This window comes from Cynocephalus volans, chromosome 13 (assembly GCF_027409185.1).
Source record: "Cynocephalus volans isolate mCynVol1 chromosome 13, mCynVol1.pri, whole genome shotgun sequence".
In the NCBI taxonomy this organism is placed as follows: domain Eukaryota; kingdom Metazoa; phylum Chordata; class Mammalia; order Dermoptera; family Cynocephalidae; genus Cynocephalus; species Cynocephalus volans.
Window position 1 is genome coordinate 28,172,450 of NC_084472.1, and position 26,990 is coordinate 28,199,439.

General features: G+C 38.2%; 1 protein-coding gene across 1 annotated transcript in view; it reads left to right on the forward strand.

Annotated features, from left to right (window-relative positions):
• Positions 1-1,429: 1,429 nt before the first annotated feature.
• The window catches only part of RNF125 (ring finger protein 125), a 29,050-nt gene continuing 3,489 nt past the window's right edge, over positions 1,430-26,990 (forward strand). The window contains exons 1-4 of the mRNA XM_063076447.1: positions 1,430-1,593; positions 13,136-13,289; positions 16,592-16,686; positions 18,875-18,965. Of these exons, the coding sequence (XP_062932517.1) occupies positions 1,430-1,593; positions 13,136-13,289; positions 16,592-16,686; positions 18,875-18,965 (504 nt within the window). The remainder of the gene's footprint in view (positions 1,594-13,135; positions 13,290-16,591; positions 16,687-18,874; positions 18,966-26,990) is intronic.

Consider the following 26,990-nt stretch of genomic DNA (forward strand, 5'->3'; position numbering starts at 1 on the left):
TTTGGCGGCTTGCAGGTAAGGGGACCTGAACTCCTGACCTTTGTGTTGTAACAGGGCACCCTAACCAACTGAGCTAACCAGCCAGCCCTGTAGCTGTCTTTTATCTACCCTTCTACCCACCTATGCTCCACTTTCTTTTTGCTCTTTGTTCCTGCCTCATTCACTGTTCCCGGTGCTTATCAAGCTTTTTCCTAAATCTTTGCATGGCTGACTCCTTTTCATTATTCATAACTCTGCTCAAATGTCATTTCATCCAGAAAGTCTTCTCTGACCTTCTTATCCTTTCCCCCATCCACACTGTTTTATCTTCTTTGTGGCTCTTATCATCTGAAATGATCTTGTTCATGTATTTATTAGTTGATTGCTTATATTTTCTCATTAAAAGTAAAGTCTGGGGAAAACTGGATGAAGTTTATGGGAATATTATGTACTCATATGTATTAGTGTATGTATATATTGTATGTGTGTATTATTATGGATTATGTATCTACAACTACATGTGAATCTATAATTATCTCAAAATAAAAAGTTTTTGTTTTTTTAATAACAAAGGTAAGTTCTGTGAGAACTGGGATTTTGTTTGCTTGTTGAGGACTGTGTCCCCATCACCAGAACGAAGTCTGGCACGCAGTGAGCACTAAGAAAGCCTTCTTTAAATGCATGAATTAATGAAGACGTACACTTTGGTCATGTTGAAAGGATGGGCGGCATGGGGAGAGTACAAACGGCAGAGGAAATCCTGAAGCGAGGAGACTGGGGGTCATAGAATTTAGCATTAGAATCCGAGTCCTAAGCTAGGATTTGAATCCGGATCTCTGGGGCTCTTTCCACTAACCCATGTAACCTTTCCACTAATGGAGTATTGATAAAATGACCGAACTAGTGATTAGCACTGTCTTAGGAGACGCTCGATCGGCCACAGATCATCTTTATAGTTTGTTATGATTCCAACAGTGGAGGACTGATAATGACCATTCCGTTACAACTGGATGTTCTCTGATTCCCACAGAACACGACCAGGCCTGCACTTTCCTTAACTTGTGGCAGTGGGGAATTGAGGCTGAGTGTCATAGCCCGGAAGGTTCACTGCCAGCGCAGGTCCTCTTCTCTGCAGTTGTGGTTTCAGGTTTCAATCCTCCCAAGAGCGCAACACGTTGCACGGTGCAGGGTTGCGACTGCCGCCTCCGCCTCCGCGCCCCAACCCAGGCAGCTCCGGAAAGATAATTTCAGACCCGCGGCCGCGCACTTTGCCTGCCCCAGACCGAGGTTGGGCGCAGCGGCGGAGGCTGCTTCTAGGCGCGCTAGCTAGGCGCGCTGGGAGGCGGCGATCACAGCTGGGCCGGGACTTCCTTCCTCCACCGCAGGACAACAAAACAACCCGGCAGCAGGCACTGAGCTCTTGGCAGCTGTCTGGGCGAGAGGCGCAGCGATGGGCTCCGTGCTCAGCAGCGATAGCGGCAAATCCGCGTCCGCCTCTGCTGCCCCGCGGACCCTGGTGCGCAGGGGGCACCCCGAACTGCCCGTCACGTCCTTCGACTGTTCAGTGTGCCTCGAGGTGTTGCACCAGCCTGTGCGGACCCGTTGTGGCCACGTGTAAGTGCTAGGGGAGGTTGGTTGGAGCGCCCATCCCCTGGGGAGGGAGATGTTGGAGGAGCCCAGGGAAGGGGGAAGGGAGGGGCAGATGGCGGAGAGGTAACAGAAGCCCGCGGATTAGGATACTGCTGCAGAAAAAGACCTGGACCCGTCGGAAGGTGACACAGGATCTCGGGAGGAGGAAGCAGAAGCAAGCGGGCCCTGTAGCCCCCTAGAGCTGCCTCCTCCCGAAACCCAGCTGCAGAGCTCCAGGGATGGGGATCCAGGCGCGGGTCCCGTCGAGAGCCAGCACTCGCCAGCTGGGGAGGCTGCTCTTGGCCGGAGAACCAGCACCTGTGTGAGCACCGGAAGGAAACGAACGCCCGGCCAGAAGGCAGTGGGCTCCCGCAAAGCACAGTTATCCCGCTGAACTCGGTTGAACGGGCTGCGCTTCCCTCTCCCCCAGGAACCCGGGTTGGTTTTGTTTTGCTGGAGCTCTGCACGTGTTCCAGAACGCCCACAGAGCCTTGTCTCTTGAGCAAACAAGGATCTGTGCAAACTGTCCATCCACCCCCGCCCCCGTGTCCCTTTCCCAGCACAGACACCCAGACTCCTCAAAGATCGTCAAGTCGAACGGGAGCGCCCGAGTGACACTGTAGTCGTTAGAATTTAGCGGGTGGGGTTGGGGGCTGGAACGTTAGCACCAAGCCGGTGAATGCAGCCGTTTAAAAGCCAACCACAAAGTGACAGGAGGTTGCAGACTACCTGCTTTACGCACCGCTTCCACAAACCGATAGAAAGTATAGATTAAAACATCTTTCTTAAAAACCACGTACTATTTAACTAAAACTCGCTGTTAGTGCAAAGCCGTGGTAGTTTCTAAGAAGGTTTTAAAAAGTTTCCGTATAAAATTGGCACGTCCTTAACGTGTGCTTGATTAACTGGTAGCGGAAGTTGTATCTGCGGATTTGTGTTTTCTGTTTACTTAGGAGATTTTTTCGTGGATGCATGGGTGTGGGTGTGTGACTGTGTGTGTGTGTGAGACTGTGTGTGTGTGTGTGTGTGTGTGTGTGTGTGTGTGAGACTGTGTGTGTGCGCGCGCACAGATCGGGAGCGGAAGCCCACTCAATGTCCCTCTGCCCGGCGGTCTAACTATAGTATTATTATACTATATGTATATAAGCATTAGGGCACTACCGCCATGGCTTGTAGGCTTTTGGCTTACTGGGAAAAAAAAAAAAGTACCGTATTATAAATGCAAGTGCACACAATGTTTTAAAAAGAACTTAGGCGGTCCTTGACGCCTATAGCCTGGAACCTGAGAAGCAGTTTTTCACGACTGCCCATCAGTGAGCCAGGGAGGAAAATGTGCAGCGAGTGCTCCGGGCATTATTTTTTGGCTGTATTTTCAGGGCTTGTTGTTTCAGTGTTGTACTTTAAACTCGAGGCTTAAATTTACCAACTTGCTGATTACTAATGTTGTTTTTCCAGCTGTCCAGATGTAGCTAATATCCAGAGCCCAATATGGAAGCTAAGATGCTGCTGTTGTGTAGTGGTATAAAATATATTGTTAGTTCAAGGCAATAATAACCTAAGGATAATTATATTTAAATTTAATCTATATTAGCATTAAAGTTGTGCCAAAGATGAGCAGTGGACATGGAGTCTTGAAGTTTCCTTTTGTAGAACTTGAATGAGCAGCTTTGCTATTATAATTATCTGACTGGAGATTGTTTTCCCAGTTTGGATTTTGAACACTATCTTACCATTTACAGTGTTTTTCTTCTATTAAAGGATAATATACATTTGCAAAATGTTAAATTTTTTGTTTAATCTTTTTCTTTGTTAAAGTGAATAGGAAACCAGCAACTGGAAAAATAGTCATAAAATAGCATAACAAGGGCTGGACAAATTGCCTTCCCTCACTTTACTGTTCTTTGTTTTTACAAATCTATGTCCATTGTTCTGTCTGTGGGCAGAATTTCCATATTCCTCCTTTTGGCAAACTTACTTGGGCCCCTTCCATTTTATAAATGTTCACCAGAGTCCCTTCTGCACTGGAGATTGTTGAACATTAACACCATTTGTGCATTCCAAATGAATTTCTCTTTTCCAGTGAACTTAAGTTGGAAAATGAGGAAATGCAAACAAAACCTATTTCATTATCCTATATTGAAGCCAGATTTCCAAATTTGTTGAACTAGGTTGTTGATGCTGATTTCTGTTTGTAAACCTATTTCAAGTCAAACAAGCTTAACAATGACAACAATACCTTGAATGAATATGTAGATAGCACTTTATATATTGTATTGTGATGCAGTAGGAACTGTGGGCCTTACAAATAGCTGGATTTGAAATTCAGCTCTGCCACTAGTCAGCTGTGTGACCACCAAGTTGGCTAATCTCTTTGAATCTCAGTTTCCTCATTTGTAAAATGGGGTGAGTAATGGAATTTTTATAGGTATTTAAAATATAAAAATAGCCCCCAATAAAATCTCAAAACATGGTTTCTATTATTTTCAGTCATTCCACAAGCAAACCCCCAATAAACAGGTATTATTTATCTCTACTTCTTTTGGAAGAAAACTGGGCCACAAAAAGTAGATTATGACTTTTCCAAGATGTCCTAGATAGCCTTACTTTTAGTTTAGTTCTTTTTCTTTTGGTGGACTTCAGGAAGTTTCATTTTAATGTTTTATTATCTTAAATTGACTTTATTTATACCGCTGTATCAGTTGTAAAATTACATTTGGGGTTAAAGTCTTCTTACCTCTGCCTTATCTTCTATAATCAGGGAGCTGGGGAAAGAGGGGGTAGGTAAGTTGAAGCTATATGAATGGAATTAAAAAGGAATCTGATTTACCTTTTAAAGAAATATTCAAAGAAATTTGTTATCAGATTGGATATGGTGAATACAAGGGAGAAAAAATGTCAAAAATCACAACTAGGTTTTAAAACCTGATGAAAAAGAGGGGCAAGGAATTTGGCTCTGGAGGAAGTTGAAGAACTCATGAATGGGTCTGTCTGTTAAATATGCAGCAATCTGGTAGGGAGATACCCACATAGAAATATCCCAGAGGCACTGGGAGAGTAGGTTTGGGTAAAGAGGTCAGAGCTGGAGACAGGAGAGTTATCTAAAAATGTCTAGAGGTTGAGAGTGAGCCTAAGAGATCAAAGTACTAATGGGACATATTATAAGGTAGAAAGCCACATCTCCATTGAACTGAGTTTAATATAACTGCTCTAAGTCATAGAACGGGTGTAGTTTTTATTTTTTAAATCTTTTTAAAAAAGATGACCGGTAGGGGGATCTTAACCCTTGACTTGGTGTTGTTAGCACGACGCTCTCCAAAGTGAGCTAACCGGTCATCCCTATATAGGGATCCGAACCCTTGGCCTTGGTGTTATCAGCACCACACTCTCCCAAGTGAGCCACGGACCGGCCCTGGGCATAGTTTTTAAAAATAAAACTCTGTTGAGGATAATTCTGAACTGCTTTCAGGTAAATGGATTAAAATGTTTCCATCTGTGGTTAAGTATGAGCAGTAAAGCCTGCACCAAATTGGTGGTTCTCTGAGTAGAGTCTGAGAGTCTTCCTGAGGAGTTTTAAACTGATCCAGAAATATACATCAGTGTTTTCATTCTTACTGGAGATGTGCAGTCCAAAAGGCTTTTTTTTTCTTTTATATATTTTCCAAAGGCTTTTTTAAAACCTAAGATTAAAGCTTCTTATCCTACTATTTATTATAGATATTTATCTAGTTATTTATTATCTATTAGTGAGGTTTCTCCAGAGAAACCACCAGTAAGAGAGAGGTTTTAAGGAATTGGTTTACATTATCAAGGGTAATCTCTTTACGTAAAGTCAAGTGATTGTAGATGTTAACCACATCTACAAAATGTCTTCTGTCAGAGGACAAAACTGCAACAAATTTAAAGATCTCAGTTGCCTTTATTGTGATTCCATAAAATAGAATGTGTTCCAATGAGCCAAGCAGAGGAGGTTGGTTTTATAGACAGAAAATGCTGAAGAAAGCTGAAACAAAACCCAAAAAGCGGATTGGTCCTTTCAAAGTTATTTTCCTTATAAGGTGCGGACACCGAGACAGAACAATGGAAAAATAACTCCTTATTTAACGTGAAGTTACTTAGGCTATCCTTTTTGTGTAAGGATTAAAGCAAAGGGAACTTCATTATCATGTTTACTGAACATTTAAACTGGCTTGTTTGGGAAACTGGCTATACTCTCTCCTGATTTCTTGTCAGACCAAAACTTAGTTTAGGCTTTGTGACATGGAATTTAGCAGGGGTGACTCCATTTTGACTTTTAGTCTGCTCTTTGGGGCTTAGTGCAGGAACTTAGTCCAAAACAATAGGCTTCTATAATTTTTATTTAACAGGCAATAATGCACACATATACATGTCACTAGTAGGAGTCCACATAATTTTCTTTAAATTAAAAAATCATTGTTCATTTAGCTTCATTATTATCACTTTGGTTTTTTGTGGGTTATGTGGAGTGCATTCATGTATTGATTAAGTAAACATCTGCTTGTGCTGAGCACATAGACACAAATCTTCACTCTCCTGGAGCTTGCATTCTTTCTGTACCTCAGCTAGGTGGTCCTTATCTTTTGTACCTCTTGCTTTCAGCTTGGAAAACATCTCCCAGGTCCTCTCTGGAATCACGGTGTAACTGCTCCTTCCGTCTATCCACTCTGTTTTTGTTTTTTCCTCAATGAGCAATTTTGTTCTTCTCAAAACATTTATCATTTACTGTTCTATTTGTTTACCTGTTTATTTTCTCTCCCCCTGGTCTAGAACTCTCAGAGCAGGGACTGTAGGTAAAGCCACAGTTTTACCTCTGGCATGTTAAACACTGCCTAGCAATAGTAAACTATGGCTAAACTTTCGCCTTTGCATTAATGTCTTTATGGGTGGGTTTGGGTGATTTGTGCAGATTGATACATTCTCCCAAAAAATCTTCATTATAACAATGGAATAACTGTTCTGAATAAAGTAAAAAAATACAATTTCATTTTTCTTTTCAGCCTTTTATTATATTTCAAATTGTCTGTGCTCTTTAAATTTATTTAGATAATCATAAATGCAATGTAATCTTCTCCTCACATTGAATTTGGTTCTCCTTAAAAATATATTTTAAAAAATGTTTTTCTGTTAAAATCACGTTCCATTAAAATTTTTAGGTATCTTATACTCCAAACATTTCCCTTTTTAATTTTCCAACCAAATTTTTCTCAGGAGTAAAGAAAATTTAAGTCATACTAAAGTTAAGTAAAGTTACAGATGGTTAAGTAAAGAAATATTGTCATAGTAAGGTGATTAATTCTTCCCAACTTGTTGTTATGAAAAATTTCAAACATACTACTAAATTGAAAGATTTCAAACATGTGGCTAATTTGAAGGAATTGTACACTGCAGTCCTATTTAACCACTACCTACATTCTACAATTGTTAACATTTTGCTATATTTGCTGGTATCATTCACTTTATCATATATGTATTAATCCATCAATCTATCTTATTTTTTTATGCATGTCTTATTACTATTTTTTTCTTTTTTTGTGGCTGGACAGTACAGGGATCAAACCCTCAACCTTGGTGTTATCAGCACCACGTTCTAACCAACTGAGATAACCAGTATTTTTTTTTATGTATTTCAGAGGAAGTTGCAAGTATCAGCACCCTCTATTCCTTATCATATCAGCAAGCATAATATTAACCACAGTTCAATATGTTATGGTTCCCTTTTTTAAAAAAAAAACAACGAAGAACTTACATGTACAGTGAATTGCACAGATCTTAGCTATACCGTTTGCTGAGTTTTGACAAATATTTAGCTCAACCCCACTATCAAGATATAGAACATTTCCATTTCCCCAAGAAAGTTTCCTTATGCCTCTTTCCAGACAATCCTCATTCATATTCCCCTAGAGGCAACCATTGCTGTGATTTTTTTTTTTTCCTACCGAAGGTCACTTTTGCCTATTCTAGAACATCATATAAGTGGAATTATATGTACTCTGTGGTGTCTAGCTTCTTTCATACAGTATGTCTTTGGAATTCATCCACGTTGTTGCAGGTATGGTAGTTTGTCCCTCGTTGTTGCTGTGTAGTATTCCATTGTATGAACATGCCACAGTTTGTTTATTCATCTTCTTATTGATGGCTATTTCCAGTTGGTGGCTCTTCTGAAAATATTTCTTATGAGCATTCTTGTACAAAACTTTTTGTGAACATAAGTTTTCATTTCTCTTGAGTAAATACATGGAATTGGTTTTGTTTTATAAGAAACTACCAGACCATTTATCCACAATAGTTGTAGGTGACTAGCTTTTAAAAGAATCACTTATCATGTAGGTAATATGGTCACATAATTCTAACATTTTAAATATTTTTTAAAACTCAACAATGAACATACCCTCCTTCTACCACATACCCCTTCTTTCCAGTTCCCAATTCTCCAACATATGACAGATGTTCTTAGTTTCTTTATCCTTTTTAGATGTTTTTATACATTTACAGAAACACAAGTAGTTCGTACTATATGTAGTTTTACAGCTTGCTTGCTTTTTTTTTTTTTTTTTTTTTTTAAATAGTTTTATTTATTTATTTATTTTTTGTCGTTTTTTTGTGACCGGCACTCAGCCAGTGAGTGCACCGGTCAGTCCTATATAGGATCCAAACCCGCAGCGGGAGCGTCGCCGCGCTGCCAGCGCAGCACTCTACCAAGTGCGCCACGGGATCGGCCCTACAGCTTGCTTTCAAAGAGGTTTTATTTTTGAGTTATCTTCTCTGTGGGCCTCATTAAATGATTTGTGTATATATTACCTAAACCTGAATAGCCTTCTATGGATTCTAATTAGACAATTCATAAAATACTTGATCACATGTACGCTTTTTATGTTAATATTTCAGGGTGAGGATGTTAAATTCTCTAGCTCTCATGACTTGAGTTTGATAACTATACCTTTAAAGAGAGAATTTTAAACTCAGATCTTTTGGAACCAAGCAGTTCTGCAATCTTGTTTCTGCACCACACAAAGTGAGACTTGAGCTGCGCTGGCATCCAGTTCCTTTCCATTGTAAAACTTTAGAAGTTGTGGTTTTTATGTGCTTGTAATCAGTAAGCTCAGTCTCTTCCTAAACACCTTGGTCTTGATGTGTTTTCTCCATTTAATGATCACTTTTATTGAAATGAGCACAGCTAATTGACTAATCTACCAGATTTGCAACTAACATTCCCACATGATGCATTAACATCTATATAATGCTCATTTGAGAGTTTCATGCCACATGTAATACCATTGTGCGGGGGGGGGGGGGGGGGGGGGGTATAGTGAGGGACTCAATGAAAAAAGTGCTTCAAGTGTGCTACTTTTCATGAATATCTACCAGACATTTCCATTGTTGTACTTGAAAATTATAATGCAAAGCATTTACAAAAATGACAGAGAAATGGCCCATATAAGGCCCACTGGTACATACAGGCACATCCATGATCTTATATTTTGCTGCTTCTGCCTGTCATTGGAGGAACTGAGGCGTCTTGAGAAAGATTACAAACTTTGAGACCCTACTGAAACTGTTTAAGGAGCAAAGCTTTGCTGACTCTAGCTGTATGACCATGGCATGTTACTACACATCTCTGACGCTCAATTTGCCCTCAGTAAAATGAGGAGAAAGCACAGCAACATTTTATGATTACAGGAGGAGCCAAGTGGATAGTCTATACAATTGCCCACCACAGGGCTCAGCACCAATACTTGTCTTCTGCTTGCATTGGCATAAAACTCCAATAAGTTGTGAGAAAAAGAGGAAAACTTTTAGTTGACAAACAACAAAATGTTATCTGCTTGCTTCAAAATAATGTAAGGGGGCTGGCTGGTTAGCTCAGTTGGTTAGAGCCCAGTGTTGCAACAGCGAGGTCAAGGGTTCAGATCCCCATACTGGCCATCCACCACAAAAAAAATTTAAAATAAAAAGAAATAAATAATGTACAGAACTTGTGTCAGGTCCATAGATATTGTATTAGAAGTGTTAATTTTGAGTTGAACATTTGAATTATTTGTAATAAATTCCCTTCAAAACTACACTTTGCAAATTAATTCTCAGAGACTGAGAGACATGCAAGGGCAGATTGTGCCTTAGAATTTATATCTAGTTGATGTAGACAGAAGTAAAATATAGCATACTTTAGTAAAATATGGCAATACTTTAGGAATCAAGATTTAGGTCTCTTGATTCCTAAAGTACCATTCTTTCTAACTAGAGAAGCTGTGGTGGTGAAATGAAAGGTTACTGAATTTGGGGTCAGAAAATCTCAGTTTAAGATTAACCGGTTAAGTTCAGGTGCTTTCTATGTATGTGGCTTTGCAGAAGTAATTTGCCCTCTTATGTACCTCAGTTTCATCACCTGTAAATGGAAATTATGATCTTTCTGAAAGAAAGTGAGCAGAGATGGCGGTTACTGTTCAAGCTTTATTAAAGAAAGAAATCTGCCGGGTTGTGCTCAAAGTGGCAGGAGCCCGGGGTTGCCCTGAAAATGGGGGACAGCACCAGGTGTGGGAGTGGTAGAGCTTATATAGTGCGTCTAGGGCTGGCTAATACCATCAAGGAGGGTCATTATGCTAATGTGGATGGGGTGGAGAACTGCATCCTTGCAGAAGCAAAAGGGGTTTTTGTTTAAGTCAGGAGGCTTCTCCTAAAGGGAAGCAGGGAGGGGCTGGGCGCTGGAGTGGAAGACGAGCGACGACCATCGTATGCTCATTGTGTGCACAATGGCGCTGGTCACATCCAAAATCCATCACTTTCTTGAGGGGTTGTTAAGGTTAAAGGAATTAAGGTATGTGGAAGTGTTAAAAAAAATTTTGTGGAGAACCAGAGTATCAAGTTTGGAATTCTATCAAAATGAAAAGTTACAAAACAATAAACAGCTAGAAGGAAAAGAGTAGGAACTAGGTAGACCTGGGGTTCTAAGTAAAGAACAAAACAGTCCCATCAAGTTGCTGCTGAACTGGACATTATGTTACTGAGTTTAGTATTCAGCTTCCGGAAAAAGGTCTGCTCGGCCTGGCCCACATCAGGTGTTCAGGCCTTCAGCATGGGATGGTGGGCACCTTGACTGAGGTCCCACTGAGATTGTATCTACTGTGAGGTTTCTGCAGAGCAAAAGCAGGATGCTATTGTAAGCAAAGGGGGAGTGGATGCAGGGCAGGCACAATCATCAAGTAGATGCCTCAAACACTGCAAAGGAAAGCATCCTCTGTGTGCTTTTATAATCATTTGATAACAGGTGCAGAAGAGAATATTTTTGAGAATTGGTAATGGCTAATATAACTGGGAATAAAAGGGGAAAATAAGAACAAGAATGGCTTAGAAAATAGCTGTGTTTGTGTATTACTAAAGTTTATCATCAGAAAACATTTATGTACTACCCAAATGCCCATTAACAATAGAGTGGGAAATAAATTATGGTGTATTCACACAATAGGCTTTACAAAATTAGAATGGACATTCTCAACTACTCACACAATATGGAGGAATCTCTTGACCATAATATTGAGGTAAAGAAGGCAGACAGAGAGACTACATACCAGATGATTCCATTTATAAAACGACAAAAACAGGGCTGGGCTGTTAGCTCAGTTGGTTAAAGTGCAGCTTTGTAACACCAGGGTCAAGGGTTCAGTTCCCCATGCTGGCCAGCTGCCAAAAAAAAAAAAAAAAAAAAAAAGAAAGTACAAAAACAGGCATAATTAATGTTTGTTAGAAGTCAGTGATTACAGCCACCCGTGACAGTAAGTGGGATGGGAAAACTGGTCTGCAGACTGGTGCAACATATGACAAGTATATTTTAATGCTTTCTGTATTAAAGAATATCTGATTTTTTTTTTAAGTCACTGATTACCTTGAAGAAGTTAGAATTGTGAGTAGAAGGAAACAGGAGGGGGAATTCTGGGGACTGGCCGTGCTCTTTTCTTCATTATGGGTACTGATTATATGGGTGTGTTCAGTTTCTGAGATTTCATTGAATTATGTGCCTGTGATATATGAACTTTTCAATATGTTGCTTTGCCTCCCACGGATTTGTCACCCCTTTTCCCCTGGGTGATGGAGCCGCCAAAGATTACTCAAAGCTCATGTCTTCTGAGCAGTGAGAAGCCCTGAAAAGAGGTTAATCTCCCAGAACCCTCAAGAGTGAGGCATTCTTTCCATTTGGGAAATTAACCACAGATTGGGGTTCTCTTCCCACATTTATTCTCCAGACCAGGAAGTTACAAAAAGAGAACATAGGTGGGGTTTTTTCTAAGTACAGTTTAACAAGTTTAACAATAGAAGCAGGTAACATTGAGTAAGACAAGCAAGGTGATCTTCTATAATGCAATTTTCAACAAAAGTTTGATTTTAGCAAACATTCTCTTCTTACAGCAATTTGCCAGTATCTTTACATATCGATCAGTAACCTGTCTGTCTTTGAGTCAGCAACCTTGCTGTGTTACAATTCTTTATCTTACAACAGAGACTATAGCCTGGGGAATATTTCCTGTCCTTTGCAAGGTCAATATTTGAAACTGCAAGGCTTTGGAAAACCAGGCCCTGTGAAGTACATTTGCTTTATGCATACTCCACATCAATATATTTTTTATATTTAGATTTTAAAAAGCTTAACTTTTGACATGTGTTAATACACCTACATAGATATTATTTGCTGAGTAATTGAAGAGGTATCAGATCATGATAATGTATATAACCTATCTAGAAGCTTATTTCTACTTCCATGCACATCTAGCCTTCAACACCTTCTATACATAGGTCAAGATTTTCTGTGAATTCTATTGATTATGTTAAGCTTTTATTATGATCATTTTTATTTTTATTTTCTATTTTTGGCAGCTGGCCAGTACAGGGATCAAACTCTGGACCTTAATGTTATCAGCACCACTCTCTAACCATCTGAGCTTAACCGCTCAGCCCCTGATCATTTTAAAATAAACCAGAGAATATATTTCTTGACTCAGAGGGCTTTCCTAAAGTGAACATTTTGATTAGATAACTTTCTACATCTGGGGATGACTTTAAAATTGTTTTATAAAGAATTATACTGTATCTAGTATTTTTACTTCCCTGACTTGTTCCTGTGTCCTTATCTAACACACAAAACCCCACAGAGCCAAAACCTACAAGTATTTTCCAAAAAAAAAAAAAAAAAAGAGGTAAAATAGGATTAAGGAAAGGGAAGAACAATAGTTATCTTTAAATTTTAAGTCACTTTATAGAAATGCTAGTTCATCCACTTTGAATTATTTTGTTTAAAAGTATACAAGTGCACATGGTGAGAATGCGTGATCCCAAACTAGTCTTCTTATCGGGCAGGTAAGCAATTCTCTGGGAAGCATAAGATACAAGTGGACCTATGATTTTGTAGTGTGGCTCATAATGTACAGGTGTCCTTAAATTACAGTTTTCACAAATGAACACATGGTGGTGGCTCCTTTATACCTCTCCAGGAAGTGATGTGTTGTTGATTTGTTTTGGGTAGATTCTGCCGTTCCTGTATTGCTACCAGTCTAAAGAACAATAAGTGGACCTGTCCTTATTGCCGGGCATATCTTCCTTCAGAAGGAGTTCCAGCAACGGATGTAGCCAAAAGAATGAAATCAGAGTACCAGAATTGCACCGAGTGTGACACCCTGGTATGTGGCCCTGCCCATGTTCAAGGTTACCAGCTTCGGTCCCTGAGAAATTACCATTTCTTCTATGCTTTTGACCTCATCCTACCCACTTTTTCTTTTTGTTTGTTTGTTTTTGGTGGCTGGCCAGTACAGGTCTACCCACCTTTTCTAGAGTGTTTTATCTCAGACTTCCTATTCCCTTTCCTCCAATTTCGTATGTATGGGCTGCAAAAAAAATGGTCTCCTGAACTCCTACGATAACCTCATTTTTCAAACACTTTCACTGACCACCTCCATTTCTTCCTCTTCCCATTTCTCCCATGATCCCCTATTATATGACCTTCATTTCTGCTACTCTATTGCAGCCTACCAGTGAATAGTTTCATTGTCAAATCCAGTGCCATATTTCTACCTATATTATTGTGCACTCTGCTGTATTTATCTCTATTGATCACTTCCTCCTTGTTGCAGTTTTTCACCTTTGATACTGTATAGCCTAGTCAGATCATGTGAGGTCTTAGAGGCCTTGTAAAAGATTCCAGATTTTATCCAAAATGCAATTGTAAGCTATAGAAGGACCGTAAGCTTTGGAATGCCAAGATCAGATTTATATTTTTAAGATATCACTCTAGCATATGCATGGAGAGTGATTTTGAGGGGGCAAAAAAGTGAAATTGGTGAAAACAGGTGGCTGGTATGATAGGTCAGGTAAGGAAGGTGGATTAGGGTGATAGTATTAGATATGGGATAAGAAGTTCTTTCAAGGTATATTTAGGAGGTAGAATTGAAGGAAATTGGTAATTAATTGGATGTGGGGGTGAGTGACAGGACTTCCCGGACATTATGACATGATAAAGTGAGGGTGCTAATATGGGGAGCAAATTTAGAGAAGAATTCATAGAGTCAAGTTTTGGATATGTGAAGTTCAAGCTGCCAAGGGAAGGTGCAGGGAGAGTATTTAGACATATCAGTCTGGAGGTCAAAAGAGAGATTATGTACTAAGCATCTGAATTTCTCTAGAGAAAAATTTTTTTTTTTGCTACTGGCCAGTATGGGGAACAGAACCCGTGATCTTAGTTTTACAAGGTGTGCTCTAACCAACTGAGCTAATCATCTAGCCCTAGAGAAGCTTTCTTGATCGTTTATCTAAATGCCCTGTTATACTTTCTCTTGGCACCCTGTGCTTTCCTTTATACCTCTTACCATCACTTGTAGTTGCACTTTTGTGGTTTTTTGTTCAATGTCAGTTATACCCATCAGATTTGAGTCCTGTGAGGGTAAAGACTGTGTCTGTTTTATTGTCAGTTGTGTACCTAGCACTTTGAAAAGTGACTGTCACATAGTATGTGCTCCATGCGTTTTTGACTATCTATGACTTAATTATCTATTTCTGGCTACCTGATGATAGAATTTATGCATGATCTTTGGAGTTAAACATCCTGGGATGAAACACGAATTTTTATTTACTCTTTTTACTCTTTGCGATTTTGGGCAAGTTATTAATCTTTTTGTTTATCTCTTTGTAAAATGAGGAAAAAGATAATGTTCATGTTATAGGTGGTTGTAAAGGTAAATGATAAATATATATGTGATATCTATATATATGTAACTGGTGACTGGCTTTTAGCACAGTGTTTGGAATATGGTAAATGCTCAAAATCAATAGTTTTTTTATGTTCTTAGCAATAGATTATCGCTTAGTAGACTATTACTTAGCTTGTCATCATATACAATTCAACATGCACAAAATCAAACTCATCATGTTATTCCACCCTCCAGTTCTTTATATTACCTTAGGTGTCTGTCAGAAACACGAGCATTCCCTCAGTTTTCCAGGGTGGAAATCCCCATCCTTTTTTCACCTCTCATATCTGATTAGTCCCAAGGACTTTGATTTTTTCTTTGAGATACTTCTTCTATCTATCTCTTCCTTTCTATATTACTACTCTTGCCAGAATGCCACCCTATTTCTTCTACAGCCATTTTAGACTCGACCTATTCTTCAGAACCCAGGCCGGATCTCCTTTCCAGTTCCCTATGTCAAACAATTTCCTTGTTTTTCCTTCTACTCACCTACATATCCTTTTTCCTCTATTACATTATAAGCACCAGTAGAGCAGGCACAGCAGTTTACGTTTCTTCTACCATCTCTTACAATGTTTTATGTAATTTTGTGTCTAGACTATTAATTTATTGATTCGTTTCCAGATTGCTAATTTTCATGACGAATGCTTATCTTTGTTGAACAAGGACTACAAAGAGAAAAAAATTAATATTAGCAGAAGTAGTATAGAAATGAGACAACACTAATGTGCAAAGTTGGATGTTAAAAGGTTGTAACACATCTGTTTGACAGCTGCCTAGACCAACCCTAATTTCTACTCTGAGTTGGATATTTGTAACGCAAGAATTTTGCTTGTACTTTTCCACTTGCTTTTATTTTTGCCTTCTGTTAAACAATTATAACTGTTTCCTTGAGATGGTGCATTTCATGCTTGAGGTTTAACTTCCGTAGTTTGGGCAAAATGAAGCAGAGAGGGTTGGCCACTTTACCACAAGCTGTACAAAAAGCTTCCTTTAGCACAAGATCTTATCAGAGTTTCTAATGAAACATTTAGTAGAATATGTGTTATGCTAGCAACAGATCCCTCATGGTTAGGATCTCTGAATGTATATCTGGAGGAACAAGGGCTCTTTATCCTGCATTGATAAAAATGGACTGCAAGAGCTGTCTTTTATGTTTGTTCTTAATAGGGCCATTAAGTATACTGTGTGTTGTGAATTCATGTAATATTACTGGGTATGTTATAAAACCATGGTATTTATATCTTTCCCTAAGGCACAGTGTTTCTTTTAGCTTGCTATGTACATTTTTAATGGATAAAATTTATCCATTTATTCTTATCTCTACTTCTTTTCTTTCTGTCTCTTCTTCATTTTTTTCTTCTTTTCTGCCTCTTGGTCTCTTTTTCTTCACCCATTTTTTCTTTTTCATTTCCTTCTTTCCAAACCAACTTATGTAATGGCATGCAAAAAAAGTAAATTTGAATTACCATACATCTTTCCACTTAAAAAATGTATATGATTTTTAAAAGAACCAAGTTCAAGAACTCAACATTTGAGTCTTCTAAGTATAAGGGAAATTTTAAAATAGTATTATTTTTGGTAATGCCTTAACTTTGTGGTACTGTTTTCATGCATACATCCATTGAATCAACTGACCCCACAAAATGACTTTATTTGAAAGTTATAAAGCTGAATCACATAGGACTTCAGTGAGCCCCCTTCAACAGGGAGTTTATTTTGAATTTGCTTTTATATAGGTTTGCCTCAGTGAAATGAGAGAACATATAAGGACTTGCCAGAAGTATATAGATAAATATGGACCACTACAAGAACTTGGGGAGACAGCAACAAGGTTTGTTTCAGTACAATATAGTTTAATGCTAAATTTGAAATGTCTGTAAAGAATTTAATAGGCTGAAAAATAACATTTTTATTATGAAAATATTTATGTAGTTATGTTTAGGCTTTTAACCATAACACCTGGTATTGGTAATCACTTGTTAATGGAAATCATCATCAAAGAATTTTGCTCTGTCCTTAGACTAGTTTGTATTAAGGAAGATCAAAAAGTAGAATGCAGAACTGTTCAATTTCTGCCAGGCTCTGTTTTCTGACTGATAAATTTCTTCAGCAGATCATGGGTAAGAGGTTATTCATCTTTTCTCTTCCGTCACCACTGCTCAATTCCCCCACTCATTCCCTCTCATTTTCCTTGTTTCTCTTTAGAAGGTAGAAAGCGGTATATATATTGAATATGTATTCTAACAAGACAAGAACAGGCCCAGGGCAGGCATCCTGAATCCTTTGTCTCTTGGGTGGGTAATCTTATGCGGGGCTGGGGGAAGAATGGAGGTGGCTGATAGGTATAAAAGAGGATATTGGTCATTAACTATTTTTTTCCTTAAAAAAAGGAAACAAATCTAGGTCATCACTATCCTTATGGGAAGGGTAATTTAGCTGGATCAGAGTAATTACAAAGTTTGGAGTCTGTCCCTACTTACCAAATAAAGAAATGATTTGTGTTCTGCATAGGCTGACTGATGGCTTTGAAACCATTAAATCTGCTTATGAATTCATTTACCCATTCACTATGAATGTTATTTTATTCTTTCTCCTGAAGAAAAATGTTAGTTCTGCCCATTTTAAGAACATATACTTTCTTAACCTTAAGGAACGGGGATCATCCCGTTCCTTTTGTTTTACTAGAAGTTGCCTTGCGAAGGTACCTATTATTATAGAATTTGTTTAAAACATGATGTTTTAAATGTTAAATGAGTATTTTAGATGTAAGCACAGTATAGACTCTGTTAGCTTGGCCACAAGGACCAATAGGAAGGAAGGATAACAAAGGGGTTGAGAAAACGTGTAGGTTTGATTATAAGTTTGATAAGATTTATGAAAATTAAAAATATATGAAAGCTAATTTAAATCCTAATTTCTTCTACTGGTTAGAATTAAATAGTAAAGAATTAAAATAATAGAAAACGGGGAGAGTTGTTGATTAATCAGTCTTACAAGGTAGATTAATATTTCCATTTATAATAGTAATCTTTGCTTTGTAGAAGAGTTTGCTACATGATTCAAATTTTTAAAATTCTTTATTTTATTTTATTTTATTTTATTTTATTTTTATTGTAAAAATTCTTATGCAGGGAGCTTGTCCAGAGTACAAGTCTTGGATAACAGGAATTTACATCTATAATCGAAAGTGAGCAAAAAATTCCAAGCCACCATATTGTCCCTAAGAATTTAAGGCAGAACTATCCAATAGAAATACATTGTGGATCACATGTAATTTAAAATTTTCAAATAGGCACGTTAAAAAAAAGTAAAAAGAAACAGATGAAAGTAACTTTTAATATATTTTATTTAAACTAATATAGCCCAAATATTATCGTTTGAACATGTAATCAATATGAAAATTATTGAAATATTTTACATTCTTTTTTTCTACATTAGGCCTTCAAAATTCAGTGTACATTTTATACTTCCAGAATATCTGAATTTGGACTATCCACATTTCAAGTGCCCAATAGACACGTATGGGACAGCACAGATGTCAGGGACAGATACTCCTAATGTACACAAGGATTTAACAAGGTAGTTATAGGTCCGTTTTCATTCTTCACTGAAACTAATAATGTGAGTTGACACCTCTAGTTGTATATACTGGTGGAGTTGGAAAACAACACCCAATTCAGATGTTACCTGAATTAGGAAAGGGAGGAAGAAAAAGGTGACCCAGGGACAGCTGGGTGCTGTGATCCTCAGTTTCTCAGTTAATGCATGCTCAGGTTGCACTTCTCTTCCAAAAATAGTAATTTCTCTGCCCTGTTCCTGTGAGGATACACATTTACATTTCTCATGAGAAAAATGTAAGCACCAGCACCATTATCAGGATAGGAAAAATAATATTAAATCAAGGAAGAACTAGGACTAGAACTAGCTCCACCTACATTCTGTTTTTTTTTAATCTCCGGTTAAGTGATGACTAGTTGTGAACAATTTTAGTAATATTTGTATTCTATTGTAATTTCCAGGTGTATATGTCCATTTTGTCAGAAGGAATTGGATGAAGACAGCTTGCTGGATCACTGTATTACTCATCACAGATCGGAAAGGAGACCTGTAGTAAGGATTTTTGTTGCTATGCATTTTAGCAATGTTTGAATTCAGAATACATGAGAAAATCCATTTAATAGATTTCTACTTAAAGATAATAAAAAGGATAATAATTTATGTTAAGCTTCTGGTAATTCTGTGACTATTTACAATATGTGAATGTTGAGTTGAAACTGATAAGAATTACTAATGTGCAATCACTCATTTATGAAATTACACATTATCTCTTACAGATAATTATGAGCATAATTAACTAAAAATATCCAAAATGCACAATTAATATCTAATTTTAGTATACCAACCAGGGCCATATCCTAAGTTAAAAACATTTTTAAATAATGCGAATAGTGTATTATTATGACAATACATTAGAAATGAAACGGAGATAGTCATTCATCTTCATGAATGAATCTGTTTTATTTCATAGTCTCAATATTTATCCATATGCTTCTATATTCAGTGTACGTAGTGCTCATCATTTTCTAGATTCATTGTGAATGCTGCCTTTTTTATTTTCAACCTGGCATTTTAGTTCTACTTTGCATTGTGGTTTTTATAATTTTCATTTTTGTGTAGTTGTGAGGTAAAGCAGAGAGAATACATCATCATTTACTTAGCCATTTTACTGTTTTTGAACACTTGAATTGTTACCAATTTTTAGGATTAGAATTCATATTCCTATACATATAAACTTTTCTTTATATTGGATTTTTTTTCCTATGAGGAAATTCTTTAGATTGATATTTCTGGAATCAAGAGTGTAGACTTTCTGTGGTGCTGATAACACCAAGGTCCAGGGTTCGATCCCTGGTACAGGCCAGCTGTCAAAAAAAAAAAAAGAAAAAGTGCAGAGGTCTTGAAATATACTTCTAAAATGCTTTCCAAAAAGTTTGAGTCAATTTTATATTTGTGTCAGTAATTTATGAGTAAACCACTTTCACCTTAACCTGACCATAAGTAGGTACATTTATGTATGTAACAAATATGATTCCTTGAAGACTACTTTGGATTTTATTTTAGTTTTATGTAGTATGTGTGTTGTGTGTATGTGTGTGTGTATACACCAAATGTGTGTGTATTATTTCATATATTTGAGTTTTAGGATTTTTTAGGGTTTTTTTAGTTTAAGGGTTTTTTTTCCATAAAGTTCTTTTGGAAAGTGAATGAGATTAAAACATAAATATATTAGATAGGCAGATAGTTAAGTAGATGATAGAAATAGATAGATACAGAGATAATTCTCACAGCAATCCTATGAGATAAGCATGGTTATTATCCCCATTTTACAAATGATAAACTGAGGCTCAGTTAAATAAATCATGTAAGGTCACACAGCTCGGAAGTAGCAAAGCCAGTATTTGAACACAGTAATGTAACTCCAGGGCTATGTGGTGAATCTGTGTGGTCTATAGCAAGTTCAAGAGAAAAGCTCCACAGCACACAAAGATCCTAATGATCCTAATGACCTAGGGGTTTGGAACTTTGAATAGCTAGCTAGGAGCTTGATAATGTTGGGGAGCAGGGGAGATTGTCATAGACTTTTCCTATTCAAATTGCTCTGTAGGAGGGACTGGGCTAGGGAGTTGTCTTATGATAGGTCCCTGGGGAGCTAAAGGAAGTTAGAAGAAAGCATTAGGATGGAATAATAATGGCTACCATTTACTGAGTTCTAAGTGCTTCTTTGTCTCCTCCTAGCAACCCTATGGAGAAGGTGTTATCCACACAGCCTGAGACCTGACCACTAATATGCAGGGTACTGCTCTGGCTGCATGCACCCCAGGCTCTGGACCATGGCCTTGGGCTGCATTGTAGCAGCAATTTGGGGCAGGCCAGGTTCTGCTCAGTCCATTGGTATTTTCTGCAGAGATCCAGTCCATGTGCTGCTCAGTTTGGCCGTCCTATTGAAGGTGACCCGTAGAAGCTAAGTCCTCCCTGGTTTAGAGATGATCAACGTTGTTGAAGAAAGCCAATCTAAGGGCAGAAATAAACCAGGAATGCTGGGATAAGATTGCCCATGGAATTTAGTAGTTAAAATCCTAGGCTTTGGTTCAGATCTCAGCAAGTCTATCAACTTCTCTCAGCCTCTGTTTCATAATTTGTGGAATGGGGATGATAGTAGTAAAGATACCTTTTAACAAAGTAGTAGTAAATGAGTCAGGCTTATAAAATAAGTACTCTTTGTCACATTGTGATCACTCCATAAATAAAAGAGGGTGGTGGTGATAGTGGTGGGTTACCACCACTTTCTCAACTATATAAAATCAGCATAAAGGAGATTTCTCAGAGAAAGTGATGTACTCTCACAGTTGGGGAACCTGTTTGTGGGGGGCAGCAGGGGAGGGTTTGGGGGAGTAAAATGGTAAAATTCCACCATAAAGACCAGGATGCTGTCATGGCCTTCAGGCAGGAGCACATTCTTCTATAACCCCCTAGGGCCATTTAGAGGTGGTAACTGGTAACAGAAGACCTTCTTGTTTCCTATGTTAGTGTTTCATTATTTATTTATTTTTTTGGCACTGGCTGGTAAGGGGAACCAAACTCTTGACCTTGGGATTACAAGGCTGTGCTCTAACCAGCTAAGCTAATTGGCCAGCCCTCTCAATCTCTTTTTTGTCCCAGTGCACTTAAAGGATATGATGCTGAACTAAATTTCTTATTTTCCTATGCATAATAGTGATTCATTAGGGTGAGTGAGTACTCCCCTGGGGAGAGAAAGTAGTTGTACTGGTAACGAATGAGTCCCATGGGATTCCCCTAAAAGGGATCCCTGACCCTTGTGAGTCCAAGTGCTCACTGCTATAGGATTGCCAATCACACCTGCCAGACAGAACTTAAAGGAAAGGCTTTTTATTTTGGAAGACGTCAACCAGCAGACAGAGGGTGAAGTCTCAACTGCCTCCCGGATCCATTGAGAGCTGGGGTTTATATAGGTAAATGTATCCGGCAAGACAAAATGCTTTGAGAGATGTATCAGGATGTATCACATGAGACAGGATGTAGGGTGTCTTCAAGTGTGATGGACAGCTGCTTCCTGCTTTGAGAGACTGCACTGGGCAAGACAGGATGTCTGCTTTGATACAATCTTAGTTAATCAGTAAGGGCTAGCTATAAAGGGAAGACAAAGTTCTATACACGAGTTGGGGGGGCGTTCTGTGTTTACAGTATCAGAATTTAGGAAAGAAGAAGGGGTATAGAGTTAAAGAAAGACTCATCTGATTCTAGTGTGTCAACAACTGTTCTTCCTTCATCCCTAACCAACCCAATTACTCTGTTGTAGGAACTGATGTGAAGTAGAAGACTTTTATTTTTCAAGGGATTTATTTACTTTTTAATTGAAATGTATTGAATATTTATATTTATGGGGTACAGGGTTATATTTCAATACATGTATACAGTGTGTGATTGTCAAATCATGGTAGTTAGCATATTATCATCACAAAAATTTATCATTTCTTTGCAATGAGAACATTTGAGCTTCTCTCATCTAGCTATTAGAGAACATACAATAAACTATTGTTAATTATAGATGCCTAGCCTTTCTGTACACCACTAGAATTTATTTTTCCTATCCAGCTGTAATTTTGTGTCCATTAACCAATGTCACCTCTTGCAGAGTGACAGAGATGCAAAAAATTACTCAGAGCCCATGTATTCAGAGCAATGAGAAGGCTGAAGGGACTACACCCAGGGAAAACTTTAAGAGAAGAGAGCCCTGGCACAGCCCTGAGTCAGGTTTTGCTTCAGTTTTTATTATAAAGACAAGAAAGTTACAGAAGAAGCACAGGTGTTCAATCGTAGTGAAAACATAAACAAACTGGCTACATGACAATCTTCATTAAAGCAGGTGTAACTTAAAATAGTTCAAGCAATTTACCATCAGAAGGAATCATAAAACTAAGTTTTGTGAGGTATGAAAAGAAACAATGAGATAATCACCACAGCAGCACTTAGCTCCCCAAGATACTCAAAGAAACAGCTCAGGGCAAGATGTGGACCATCCCCCAAGCATTAACTAGCAGAATATCCTTGAAGATTTTAGCTCACACGCTTTCCCATCATTTAGGTTTAGCTGCACCAAGGGCAACTGCCTCCAGAGCAATCACTTTTTGCTGTGCTTTGATTCTCTTATCTACATCAAAGGCTTTAGTCCTGTGAAAGTTTTCTGGTCTTTCTTAATCTTAGCAATTCTACGTGTTTTCCTAAAGAGTTGGGCTTTGGGGCCAAGCCTGTGGCGCGCTCGGGAGAGTGCGGTGCTGGGAGCGTGGCGGCACTGGGAGCTCGGCGACCGCCACGGGTTCAGATCCTATATAGGAATGGCCGGTGCACTCTCTGGCCGAGTGCTGGTCACGAAAAAGACAAAAAAAAAAAAAAAAAAGAGTTGGGCTTTGGCTTAAACTAAGGACTTTGGTCCTTCTACACTCCAGGAAGTTGGTCCTTCTATGCTACAGCCTAAACTAAGGACTTTGGTCCTTCTATGCTATAGGCTTTGGCCCTGTAAAATACATGTGCTTTATTTCTATCTCATTAATGTCAATTTCCTCCACAAATCAACCTCTCCCTATTCTCTCTCCCCCCCTCTGCTTCCCAGCCTCCAGTAACCAAAATAGAAGACATTTGAAAAAACAAAACTGGGGAATAACTCCATGGGAAGAAAAAGAAAGTCACTAGAAATCTTTATCCTAAAAATGAATTTTTTATTCATGAGGTATCTGCTAAGTGCCAAGTATTATGATAGGTGCTAGGCATAAGGAAATAAGATAAATATGATTTGTTCTTGCCCTAAAGGACCTTTTATTCTAAGGGAGGGCTAGCAGGTTAACTCAGTTGGTTAGAGTGAGGTAACAACAAAGTCTAGGGCTCCATCCCTGTATTGGCCAGCTGTTCATAATGAGGTGAGTCCAGCCTCTTTGTGAATGTACCCTGTACAATTGCTGGTTCCTAATATAAGTAGTATGGCCTGGGAGCATTGAGCAGAGACAAATAATAAAGGATGACCTGATGTTAGGAAGTTGGTAACACTAGGGAGACTGTAGCTGAATACTTAGGTATTTATGTAATGATCAATCTTCCTCTCACCTACGTTTTTTTCCTCTTCCTGTTCTTACCCTGTCCTCCCTCAGGTGAAATCTCCAAATTTAAGATACAAAAGTAGGCCCTTAGGTAGTGTAGACTTTAGCCCATTGTTTTGTGATGTCCTTCTGATAGACATCTCCTTAGTCACACAACTAAATTATTATGTACACCAGAAGACGGAAGCCTCCACTAGTTACCTATTAACATCATCATAAAAACAAAAGCTCTTGCTTAAAATTCCAAGTTTTCTGTATCTGTCTCCTCCATTTGACTCTAATAAGCTCCTTAATGGTAGGGACCAGGGAATAATCATCTCTGTACTTCTGGCTCACGGCATGAGACCTACAGAAACCATGTTAGATGCTAGAATAAATAGTGAGCAGAACTGGTCCCAACTTATCTTTCCTAACTCATCTCCCACCACTTCCCGCATCGTGCCCTACCTTCAGCTACACCAAACTTTTTCCATTGCCGAAGCAGGCCCTGTCTTTTTAGGACTTCCTGCCTTTTCCCTCATTGATTCCTCTGCCTTTGCTTCTCCCCACTGGCCTGGCTGGTTCACTCAAGACTCCCTTCAGTTATCAGCAACTCTGCTGAAGCCTTTCAAGACTTCCTGGGCAAAAATTAATGATTCTCTTTTTAGGTCTTGAATTGTTGTCTATTCATACCTTGAAGTATAGTGCTTTTTACACTGCACTGAAAGCATCTGCTTAAGTGATAATAATGGCAACCGTTTATTACTTGTGCCAAGGACTGAGCTAATATAATGACTGAGCTTCGTAATATTAAGTGATGCATTGTTTTATATCTACCAATAGCCCTGAAACACAGAAATAATTCTCATTTTACAGATTAAGATTAATTACTTACCACAAGCAAGTCAGTGAGAGGCTGAGATGAAACTGGAAACTATTTTCTGGGTACTGGGAATGTGTAGGGGTCAGCAGGACACATACAGCTTCTTCCCTCAGGGAGCCCAACTCTTCAAGGACAAGGGTCAAATAGTAGTAAATGTAAGGCATTTATTGAATGCCTTGTATGTACCTGGCACATTAAGAACATTATCTCTAACTATTATAGCTTCTCTGCAAGGCTGGTGGTGTTATCCCCATTTCACAGAAGAGGAAATGTTTGTACTCAAGGTCATATAGATAGTAACAGCTGATGCTAGGATTTAAACCCCAAGTTGTCTGACTCCAAAGTATCTAACTCATCTCCATATTCCAGGTGCCTAGCACATAGTAGAAACATACTAAAAACTGTAGAATGAACAAATTTCTGTAACTAGTGTTCCTTCTCCCACACCACAAAATATTAACATTGCTATTATGTTAAAATATTTCTTGGTCTCAACTCTTTTTCCGTTATACATAGTGGTCTCAGGGTAGATTAAGTGCTACCTTGGGATAGCCAGTGTTGCCAATTAATCAAGATAGCTAAAGCATTAGAAAACCATACATGATTATAAAGCAATAATAATTAAAAGGATGTAATTTTATTAAAAATAAGACAAAGATGAATGGAGTCAGGCACAATTTAGAAATAGACCTTTATTTATAGAAATTGAGCATATTGAAACTGAGATCCTCATAAAATAGTAAGAAAGAAAAGAATTATATAAAGACCTCATTTAATTTAAAGAAAAACATTATTATCCAAGCTGATAAATTGGACACTGTTATAAAAAGAACATTGGATTATCTACTAGAGGCCTATCTTCCAGATCTGATGTGTATAGCTGAGTAACTTTAAGCTATTCTTTTCCTAGCTGTAATGGGGCTCATCAGCAAAATAAGGATAATGATTAGTTTACCAGGTTGTGAGGATCAAATGAGAATACCACCTAATTTAATGCCTAACAACATGTACTAAAACAGGGGCTGGCTGGTTAGCTCACTTGGTTAGATCATGGTGCTGGTAACACCAAGGGTAACAGGTACAGATCCTTGTACTAGCCAGCTGCCAAAATAAATAAATAAATAAATAGCCTAGGTTAAAGTGTAATAAAGTAGTATATGTTAAAGGAGTGACTTATATTAGCCATTAGGGAAATGCAAATTAAAGCCATGGTGAGATACCATTACATACCTATTAAAATGGTTAAAATAAAAAAATTTTGACAGTACCAAAAGCTGGTGAGAATGAGGAAAAAATGAATAATTCACACCTTGCTGATGAGAATGTAAAATGGTACAGCCACTTTGGAAAACAGTTTGGCAGTTTTTTACAAAGTTAAACATGCACTTACCATGTGACCAAACAACCACACTCCTGGAAATTTATCCTAGAGAAATGAAAACTTAGGTTTACATAAACATCTGTACACAAATATTCATTGCAGCTTTATTTGTAACAACCAAAAAGTGGAACAACCCGAGAGTCCTTCAAAAGGTAAATGAATACTACTCAGCAATAAAAAGGAAGTATTGATACAACAGCATAGATGGATCTCAAGGTCATTGTGCTCATTGGAAAAAGCCAATATCAAAAGGTTAGATACTGTATAATTCTATTTATATAACATTCTCAAAATGATGAAATTATTGGTCACACCACCAAAAAAAAAGTGATGAAATGATAGAGCTGGAGAATGGATTGATGGGTGCCAGGAGTTAGGGAGAGAGGATAAAATAAAGGGGTAGCAAGCAGCACAATGGAGTTCCTTTGTGGTGACAGAACAGTTCTGTAGCTTGATTGTGCTGGTGGTTATATGAATCTGTGCAAGTTGTAAAATTTCATAGAACTGCACACATACACACACACACACACACACACACACACACACACACACACACACACAACATAACTACATGCAAAACCTGGGGAAATCTAAGGTTGTAGTCTAGTCAATTGCCAATTTCCTGGTTTTGACAATGTACTATATATACTTATGTCAGATGTTACCATTTGGGGAAGCTGGGTGAATTTCTTGTAAGTTTATAAATATCTCCAAATGAAATA